This window comes from Quercus robur, chromosome 4, assembly GCF_932294415.1.
Source record: "Quercus robur chromosome 4, dhQueRobu3.1, whole genome shotgun sequence".
Classification (NCBI taxonomy): Eukaryota; Viridiplantae; Streptophyta; class Magnoliopsida; order Fagales; family Fagaceae; genus Quercus; species Quercus robur.
In genome coordinates this window covers 73,815,642-73,826,619 of record NC_065537.1, presented here as the reverse complement: position 1 = coordinate 73,826,619, position 10,978 = coordinate 73,815,642, and the positions used below count along the sequence as shown (strand labels likewise).

The 10,978-nt window shown below is 35.1% G+C and overlaps 1 protein-coding gene across 1 annotated transcript; it reads right to left on the bottom strand.

Moving 5' to 3' along the window:
- Nucleotides 1-458: 458 nt before the first annotated feature.
- On the bottom strand, nt 459-9,201 carry LOC126723676 (uncharacterized). The gene is made up of 9 exons (XM_050427297.1): nt 9,010-9,201; nt 8,779-8,862; nt 7,721-7,830; nt 7,540-7,590; nt 5,698-5,841; nt 5,513-5,602; nt 4,886-4,992; nt 4,035-4,119; nt 459-832 (listed from the first exon to the last, which is right to left on the bottom strand). The coding sequence occupies exons 1-9, from the start codon at nt 9,119-9,121 to the stop codon at nt 734-736; spliced, it is 882 nt and encodes a 293-aa protein (XP_050283254.1). The 5' UTR covers nt 9,122-9,201; the 3' UTR covers nt 459-733.
- Between the last annotated feature and the right edge of the window lie 1,777 nt (nt 9,202-10,978).

The window sequence follows — 10,978 nt, the reverse complement described above, 5'->3', positions numbered from 1 at the left end:
TAGTATAAGATAAGTTTATAGATTGAATAGTAAATAATAAGATAAGCTTTGGCAACAAACTTTGTTATAGTCTAGGGCTAGAACTCCACTTAATATCTTTTTATTAAGGGTGAATTTTGACAAATCAACATTTAAATTACATTTTTTTCATATATTCTTCATGCTTACAAAGTTTTCAGAAGATTAAATATCAATAGCTATACTATCAATCAAAGTTTAAATTTCAAATTTTGGTAGTATAAAATTATGCATAAAAAGTAAGTTTGTGGATCAAAAAGTAAATAACATTTGATTAATATAAAATTTGAAATGTGCGTTAAGAACATAAAGAATATAAATTCCAATAATTAGATTTTCAAAATACATAACTTTATTTTTTTTTTTGAAAGTTGTAGCCTTAGGCTAAAACCAAGTTTGTATCCAAATTTTGTCCTAAATAATATCTGAACGGCACGAAATTTAAATTGCATATTAATTATGCTAAGCTCCCACTTTCTCCCATGTAGATAATATCAGTCTCACAAATCACAATTACAAATATGAAGAAAAAAATAATTGTCACTTTCTCAAATCCCTCAAATGAAACTAAAAAGGTTCCACCATCAAATTTATGATGTTTCACATTTCTATAAATATACCTGACAGTGTATGATTGATAACAAGCAACTAGCTTAAGCATATCTGGGGCCAAAATCACTGCAAAACAAAGCGTAATATTTTCTCAAAGGTGGCATCAATCCCCAAGAAACTTCCTTTTCTTGGTTGTGTTCATGTATGGTCTGATGACCCATTCAGTCTGAGCTTCATCTTGATCCAATGTTCCTAATATTATCTGAAACAGAAACAAAGAGATAGCGAGTAGAACAATCAAATACAAGCAAATTACATAACAAGCTAAAAATGACGAGCAATCCAACATCGAAGTAGAGAGAACCAAATTATGAATAGATGCTGAGGAACTATAGACACCAATAGAAAGCTTGGCATCAGCACAAGTGGATCAAAAGCATTACAACTAAAATTAACGGCGTATAACCAGTGGCATCATTAGGGTAGCGTATTTCTGCGCCTTTAATAGTCAAGGTCTTGGGTTTGACAAGTTGTGAGTATTAAAAATTGTGGAGATAAGGTCTTCTGTTGTTGTTGTTGGTTCTTTTTTCTTTTTCTTTTTCTTTTTAATTGCCAAGTAAATAATGCTTCATTCCAAAAAAGGATGAAAAGGTACAATAAAAAACCAAAGCGCTGGCAATGTGCCAAGGAACCATAAAAAACAACAAACTATGGAAAAAGTTCTTCTATTGTTTGACAAAACAATTAGCATAGGTACACCCATAAATCACTCACGCTTATTTAATATGAATTGAGGTCCTTTTTCCCCAACAACACAACAATAGAAAAAAACTATACATTTCGGAAATATGTTTCTATAGATCTACCATCTTTATACCCCTCAGGAATCACAGGTCTTTGGATTTCTCATCAATGGACATAAATCTCAGGGATATCTGGTACAACGTGATGCTGTGGCTAATGCAGGCTATCATAAACCAGCACTTTTACCCACCATGAATTTAACTCCAGAGTGACTACCAGCCCCAAGTGTTTTTTATATAATTTGAAACCCAAAGAGTAGTAATATATATTTGAGGACATAAAACCCAAAGATCAATCAGGTTTAATATGAATTAAGGCTCCTCCTCTCAACAAAGGGAATATATATATATATATATATATATTTATTTATTTATTTATGTGTACACATTTCAGAAATATATTTGTAGATTTGTAATCTTTTTACCCCTCCAGGATCACAAGTCTTTGGATTTACTTATCAACGGACATAAACCTCATTGATATTTGGAACAAAGTGATGCTGTGGCTATTGGCTAATGCAGATTGCAGACAATCACAAAAGATTCTTACCCACATTGAATTGAACGCCAGAATGGTCATCACTCCCAAAGGTTAAATTTATAATTAAATGCCAAAGGGCAGTAATATAGCTTTGAGGAAATAAGAGTCATTTAATATAGCTTTGAGGAAATAAGAGTCATTTAATATAGCATTGAGGAAATAAGAGTCATTTACAGAATTACAGCCATAGACTTCCTTAGCCAAAAAAAAACATTGTCCTCCACCCTTCAATTTGCTCTATTCCAAAAACTGTCCATTTCAAATATTGGTTGGTAAGTTTTTCCTACTCCCCCAAATGATATCATTCGAACTACAACTGTTCCTCTCTTTTATTCCCCCGTTATAGTATTAAGGACGGCATTTAATATTGAAGTCAAATAAGTCAATATGACTCTGTTAGAATGCTGTTACATTGTACACTTTTTCAAAGGGAACAACATTTGTTGGGTAGAAAGTTAACAAAGCTACCAGCCAGAAGGTTGATACACAAAATGAAAAAAACTATGAAGACCTTTTATACCAGTTCATATAATAAAGGACATTTCCTAGTGCTAGTTCCTATAAGTGGGATTCTAGGAGGGGTGGCTATCCTCAAATACTTTCTAAGTGGCCACTCACAAGAGTCAAATCACAATCTTATGCTTCGCAGCCTAGCACTTCACCATCCTTAAAGATCACTTCACACATATTTCCTTTCTAATTCAGTTGCCTTATTATTTATTTACTTTGGCAACACCACTATGATCCCATCTTAGAAACATCTGGTCTTCAAATTTTCCATCCAAAAATACAGTCCAATGTTTGAAATTGTTTAAACTAGTAAAGATAACCATAAAAAAACCTAATTACTGTTAAAAATGTATACTTTAGAAAACTTTGCTGATTCAAGTGAAGTGGCGGGATTCTACCTCAAAGGTAATGAAGAAATCCAATGCCTTACATGTATTTATTTAGGTCATTACTGAGCCCAATGCCCAAGGATCAGTGCCTTTAAGCTATAATTACTAAAAAATAGGGGGTGCTACGGCATCACAATAAAGAGATAGTTCTGGTAGAAGCAGAACAGAAGAAGGTAAAAGAAGAGAAGAAGATAGATTGTGTAGACACAACAAATGCTCACCAATTAATTGATGAATGACATCAAGCCAAATAGAGGGGATGGCTAAGGGTCCCAATGAAACATGGAGTTATGGATAAGTTCGGATAAATATAATGAACAAGAATAGGAAAGCATAAAAGGAGATGATAATGACAGGATCCCAGTTCTATAATGAGGAATTAGAAGGATTTAAATAAATACCATCAGAAAAGGAATGTACCCATGTAAACTCATATTGAGAAAACCTAAGGGAAAGGAAGAAAATGGATTTACAAACCAATATGCACACATTGGATAATTACACACACAGCTGATGGGTCTTGAACCCACAACATCATCCTCCATGTAGAACTTATAAGGGGAGGTGCAAATTGAGCTAGACCTTATTTGAATAAATATATATATATATATATCTGTGTCTGTGTGTGTGAAATAAATTTTATTGAAAAAAGTAGGCTCTAACTGTCACAAAGCAACATATAATGATGATAGTGATATCAGTTTGTTTCAGCTGTATATTAGTACTCAAAACCTCTAAACCAACAATGATGAAAAAGAGGATTCATGACAGAAAATATTATGGAACATCAGCTAGATACAGAATGTGAATGAAAATCCCATTTGATCATAGTTCCAATATCTTAAAAAGGAAAATAACAAAATGACTTCTTTACAAAATACTAGGAAGCCTCTCCACCCCCCAACCCCACCATTAGAAAGCACAGTGGGTAAAAAAAGAGGGGGGGTATTGGTAATGGCCACCCCAAGAACATGCTTACTTGTGACAGGTTCTTGGATATTGATCACATAAGTAACAAAGCAAAAATATCTCCCACCATCATTATGTATTCACGCAAAATAGCACCCAACAATAGCTAGCATATGATAGTGTAATACCAGAAGCAAAATATTAAAGGTGTTGTGAAACAATTTCCACACAATTAAAAGAGAATAATCCTTCATAAAAAAAGTGACAAAAAAATTAAGCTTTACTGAAAAGTAACAACGTAGCATAAGATACCTTATAAAGCCGCATTTCAAACCGAGGACCAACTTCTTTAAGCTCAATGGATTTAGGACCTCCATGCTTCTCATAAATATGATGCCTGTATGTTTACAAGTTGTTAATAGGTATCAAAAGCAAACATGTGTGCTGTTCAGCAATAGTTCCACATCAATACTCATTCCAAAATTTGGCATTTGACATTCATGTGAAATCCAAATAGAATTGGCATCATTAAGGGCATAAGTGACATTTCAAACAATATTCATGTGGGCCCGGGCATGAATTTAAGAAAAAAACTAGAAATTTTTGTTAAAAAAATTGACTCCAATGCAAACTTGAAACAATGTGGGCAATTTGCATATAACCAATCAATCAAAGGGCATTGCAACCACCCAAAGCTTAGGAAGTAAATCTGCAATTTGCTCTTTTTGATTTATACGCTAATTATTGTAAATACACACTTTTTGATAGGTTAATTACTGTAAATACACATAAACATGGAGAGGGGCACTTTGCCTATTACCAATCAATTAGGCAAACATTGCAACTACCCCTTTTTTTTCTTTTTATGATTCAATAGTTGAGGGAGGGTGGATTTGAACCCTAGACACCTTTGTTAGAAACACCAAGAGGTGCCAATTGCGATACAAGGCTCTTGGCTGCAACTTCCCTAAAGTTCAGTGAGGGAAAGTGCAATTTGCCCTTTTTCTTTTGTATGTTAAACATTGTGAACACACATTCGCACGTAATTTATGTCAATGGAGATAATATAGGTCCAAGCTAACATAATCATTGCTGACAGAAGTTTAACAAACTAGAGAATAGCCAATAGAAGCATCGCTAAAAGAGTCAAACAATAAACCAACCTGAATGAAATATAGTCAGACTCATTAGCAAAAGTTATAATGCGTTTGGTATCTGGCTTTGGCACTGGAAAAAGATGCTTCAAAATGTTTGCTGTCCTTTCACCTAGCTATCAACAATATAAAAAAATAAATAAAAATCTGAATCAGATCAAACAGGGAACACTTTATTTATAAGTAAGATATAGAGGTTAATTTAACAAGTTTTTGTTAAAAATGTAAATATAAAACAGTGAACACAAAAGCAGAATTAATGCTACATCCCATGAGAGTGGGAAAGCCAAAACTGCCAAAATAAAGGCTCCTACTGTGTTTCTGGCAGTAAAATCCTTCAAGTTACTTGTCCTGTACTTGTTCCAGTTGTTCTTTTAAAAATTTAATTCTAAAATAACTGAGAAACCATTTATGGTACTGACATTTACATCTCACAAAACTCATTTAAGAAAACCACAGATACATTCCATATCTTTGCTACATTCTATTAGATATGCAGTGCCCTTGAGGCAGAATTCACAAATAATTTCTGACAAGAACACAACCTCAATATACAGTTGAAAACTTTCCATATTTTTTTTTAATAAGCTTTCTTGACATAATATATTGATTAAATCCAACAAAGATAAACAATACCTTTGTTGAAAATTTGTTAAGTATCAAATGTGGGTAAGCCTCAGACATTGTTCCAATGGCTTTCTTGTCCTTAATATCATGTCTTGTAACCTACAGGCAAACACTTTATTAAAATATTGATGCCCCATACAACTAGGCCAAAGCCAAAGCAAAAGTACAAAAAACACTAATATGATCATACTTACCACATTGAGTAATCCAAAATATGCAGTCGGACCAAAGGGTAGATGGCTTATAGTGATACCATCTGGCACACCACGGTGTTCATGAACTAGGATAACATCTGTGAAATCATGTGCACGGCAAGTTTCAATAATTTCTTTAATAACCTGCAAAGGAGAAAAATTCGAAAAAATTATGCCACAAGCTTAGCATCATCACATATTTATCCATTATCAGGATAAATTTTGGAGTACCTATTTTCTAATGTCGCAGTAAAATAACTTGTAGCATATTCTAATGTCCGAAGAATGAGGAGCATTAGAATTCCAAAATGGGAAAGCTGATAAACTAAATACGACTTCTTCAAGTGAGTGAGACTAATGTAAGCATGTGTAAGAATAGAACTAATAGCGAATATATCAACACAATATTCAAATGAAGGATGGAACTAATGGACTGGTGTAGTCAAAGTGCCCTGCTCATGTAGGTGCCTGGGTGGGGCAAGGCACCAGTAAGGCTTTAAGGCAAGGCACCTTTAGTGAGGAGCTCGCCTTTAGAGCCTAGGTGAGCAAGGCAACCGCCTTAAGCCATGAAAAAGGCACTAAGGCAAGAGACTCAGTGGTTTTTTTTATAAGTTTAAATTTAATTTTTTAAAAGCAAAAATATAGAAGGCTTGTCAAACCTATAATTAGATATTAATTTACAGAAGCTTGTTATAAGACCTATTGTTAGATTAATTTACAGCAGCTTGTAAAAATTATTGTCACATTAATTAATTTATTGAAGCTTGCTGTAAGCCTAATATTAGAATAAATAATAGAGTCTAAACCATGTTAAGCCTATTTGAAATCAATTAATAGACCTAATTTCTTCATGCAACACATTTAAAAACACCTGATTATAATATTTCAAATCATTAGGTACATATTGTTTAAGGTCTATATCCATATTAACCATATTTAGATTTTGGAGGCTTGCTTTAATCAGGCTAGCGCCTTTCTGTTGCCTCACACCTTGGGCAATACAAGGGCTTGGCGCCTTAATGTCGCCTTTCATTTTTTATTACCTTGTAATGGACTAACCAACTAGTTTGTGCCAATTCACTCAATGGCAAGTAACATAATTGAATCAAAAAGAGAAGTAAAACATCGCGTAAAAATCTTTCTGTAAGTCATAGGCAGCAACACATGTTGATTATCATCTCTGTTTTCCACTTAAAATTCAATTTAGTCTATTTGACAAACGCAAAAGCTTCACAAATTACAGGCCAACTACACTTAATACTACCCCCATCCCATATTGTTGGTCCTGATTAGACAATCCAACCTTTTAAGGGAACACGGAACACCATTAAATACATTGTCTTGTAGTTAAAAAGGTAAAAGTTTCCATAACTACCCTCATTGATTTAAACTCTAGTGAAAGAATATTATTGAGTTTTTAAATAAAGTAAAGGATAAGATAGGAAATTTATTTATCAACTTTCAAAGAGGACTACATTTTGGTATATCTCAAAATGGAATAGCGGACCAATAATTTGGGAAGGAGGGAGCACAATCTTTTTTGACAAAAAAAGGGAATAAGATAGATGGCTACACAAACTGGATACAATCAAAAAACAACATTTTAGCCACATTATGCATGTTCTTCTATTAAAAAAATCCAGTATTTTGTAAAGAATGATATATTTCTTCTAATCATAAATCTATTAATAAGATGCAAAAGGGTACAACGTGGAAATTGGATATCCACAAATTTTAATGCCGCCAAGCATGTCTTAAACCAATGGGAATGAAATATTAGAATAAAGCAATCGCAGATGCATCACAGAGCAATGTGGGTGGAGAAAAAGGCCGTTCACCAACCTGGCCACCACGATTCATCCGTTGTGCATTAGGGAAAACAAACTTCAATTCCTGCAAGAACATGCTAACAATTGCAATCATGACCAAAACTAAAGTCCTTACAGAATGCCAATGAAGTGAGCTAGAGTACAGCTGGAATATATTAGTTGAGAAATATGGAACAAATCAAAACCATACCAACCTTTACAAACTGTGTAAGTGGAGCACTTGGATTACGGGATGTAGTTATCAAAATTTTAGGATCTCTTTCTGATGCATTTGCATACTCATCATCGATATGTGTCCTCGGGACTAGAAACAAGTTGCATGTGCCATTAGGGGAGAAGAACAACATATAATAAAATTTTAACATTTATAGCTATTTAACAACAATCATGAAATAAAGCTCGTAAACAATCATAATTAAGTTAGAATCGAGACTCTTCCTAAAGCAACACACACACAAACACAAACAAACACAGAGAGTTCCTGGAAACAACCATCTTGGTGTCTATCTACCCATCAACTATGACACAAAATATTCTATACCAGTATAGCTGCCAATGGTTCCATATTGTGAGGTCAATTTGCAAACTATCCCATGTGCCTAAACTTTATTAGCTCATGGCGCTTCAATGACATCATTTTTTTTGTGTGGACATTTTATGTTATAATTAGACTAACAAGCATATATACAATTACACTTTGAGGAAAAAAAATTGCTTATAGACAAAGAGTTTCGCAGCCTTATCATTGCAATCATCCTAAGGTGTACAGCCCAAACCCAACTTCAGAAAGCTAAAAGTTTCAACTTCCAAGTTATCATTATGAATCCCATTATTCACAAAACTTTCAAATCACTCTTTCATATGTGAGCTTATCAACAGACACCATCAACATTTTCCAAATTCCTCTATTAACAAAAAATTCTTATACATGTTCCGACTTTCCAATGCCAACTCTAAGCTACACAATCCAATAACATAAAAAAAATAAAATAAAATAAAATAAACACAGTACAAACACCCCATATTCACCCTCAACAAAAGAACCCAAAACTATTAAGTAGTAACACTATACACTATTTACCATACTCCATTTCAGCTTCCCATTAAAATATAACCCCAAAAACAAAAACAAAAACTTACATTCAATAATCTTACTTTCACTCCCCTTTTTTCACAGCGACCAAACACTTTCTACTACATTTTCATGGCAAACCAAACACCCAAATAAATAAAATAAAATAAAAAACCATACCGGCAGTGCTTTCGTCCTCGAGGTCAATTTGGTGCCGAAGCTCCGCCTCCTCGTTTCTCAACTCCGTTGGAATCGGTTTTCCCTCTGCCAAAAAACACACCAATTCCCACAAAATTAACACCAACAATCAAAACCCATCTCAAAAAAAAACCAAAAAAGACAAAAACATTCATGCATGCATGTATGTATGAATGTGAGAGAGTGAGTAAAAACTGAAAAAAAGCAGCAAACCTTGAAGGGCTTCTTTGATCATTCGCTTTTTCTCATAGAGAATGCGTTCTTTGCCTTCTAAGCTCTTTCTGTACAAGTACTCCCTCCTCAAACGAGTGTTCCTTCGATTCATCTTCGCAAAACCCTAAACCCTATTCAGGGTTTTAGAGAGAGAGAGAGAGGAAGAAAGGTCAGGGGTTTAGGTTTTTGTTTCTTTAGGGGCTGTCTGAAACTGATAAGGAGCAAATGACGTCGTTTTCTATGTATTTTGTTTAAACTAAACTGTGTGTTGCTTGCTACCAAACTTAAAATTACAAAATTGACCCTACTTCTTTCTTTTTCTTTTTTTTTAGAAAAAAAAAAAAAAACCCTATTTTGATCAATATATTTTGGTCGGTGTTATTTTAATTTGGTCAAATCACAAACTTTCTTTGCATTTTTCTGACAACCAAACACAGAAATACATATTAAATTTACCAATTTTTAACTCCAATAAACACACATATCATCTTAGCAACTAAACAGATTTTGACCCAAAATGACTGTAAATTAAAAATAACAAAGATGAAAATGACAAGAAGTTGAAAATAACAATTTGAATGCTATCAAAATATAGGAACCATATTTAATACAAATGCAAAATAATATGACCAGATTAACAATAATCTAAAGTTTTTTGTAACAACATTTTGATCTTTCTGGGATAAAAGTTTAGGTTAATTTTTTGTTAGAAATGGATTAATTCTAACTATTTAAATTGTTCTTTAAAAAAAAAAAACTATTAAAATTTTTGTAATGTAAATTGTGGGGGGTAAAATCTGTCAGTTGATGTTGGGCCGTAATACATGTACCAAGCCCAGCCACGATAAGAAGAAAAGGCATGGGCGTAGGATATCTCATCCCAACCATGATGGTCCGGGCTTGCTTAAGGGCGTCCGAGGAGGAGTACCTCATCGGACACGCCAAGTGAGTGTCCAATTCGCACTCCATACCTGGCGAAAGGTCACCCAATATGAAGGAATAGTGTGTGACGTTCAGGAAGGGGGGCAACCACAACTGCCGCATTAAATGCCAAGGAACTACCTTTCCAGCCGCATTAATGTGGAAGGGACAGGAACGCAGAATCATCTTGGCCAGTGCAACTCACAGAAAAGAAGAAGGATGACCTATGGGACAGGCACTCAAATGGAGGGTCAGATGGTTGACAAGTGTAGGGTCATGATCTTAGGAAGGATGCTATATAAGAGAAGGAAATCCCCATGGAAAGGGGATCGCAAGCAGAAAGAAGAAAAAGATAGAAAAAGAGAAAGGAGATAGAAGTAGAAGAAACAGCCCCAGGGACCGTTACTCCAAAAGTGTGAAGGAATATCCTTACGTCCAACTGGTTGCATGGCTTGGTCATAACTACGTTTCCTCTGTCAAAGACCTAGTTCTGTAACCTACTCTCTACAAATTCATTGTTGAGGGACTTTTGGGCCAGAACCACCCGCCTGTTGGGCCTGAGCCCCAAAACCGCCCCCCTACAATTGGCGCCGTCTGTGGGGAGAACTCGTGTCTCGACAAGTGAAACAGTAAGGGATGGAAGGATCAGGTCCGCGCCAAACTGGACGTGCAGAATCTCAACGACAGGACAACTTTGTAAACCTTGAATGGGCAAAGGACCAAGATAATCAACGAGAGGGCAGTGTGAACACCTCTCACACGAGTAGAAGTCGCTCGAAAGGGAAAGATCACGCGTCCCACCAGCACAACGAGCGGAGGGCTCTACAGCAAGAGATTAAGGATTTAAAAAAAAGGCTGCATCAAGCCCAGCAAAAACATCCTTCGCCCATTTCAGATACTAGCAGCGGTGAGGATGATGAATACAGACGTAGGACGAGAACCCCTCCGAGCGAGATGTTCTCCTATGAGGAAGAGCGGCCTCGCAAATGTGGTCGCAAAAGCCCACCTTACTGAGGCTTGGTTAATGACGCCATGAGCAAGGCCCTGG

Excerpts from the sequence above, each read along its gene's own strand:
- LOC126723676 (XM_050427297.1), bottom strand. The coding sequence starts at position 9,121 with ATGAATCGAAGGAACACTCGTTTGAGGAGGGAGTACTTGTACAGAAAG. Across the intron at positions 5,842-7,539 it reads GGATGAATCGTGGTGGCCAG|GTTATTAAAGAAATTATTGA; the intron begins GTTGGTGAACGG and ends TCTCCTTTGCAG. Across the intron at positions 4,993-5,512 it reads TTAACAAATTTTCAACAAAG|CTAGGTGAAAGGACAGCAAA; the intron begins GTATTGTTTATC and ends TATTGTTGATAG.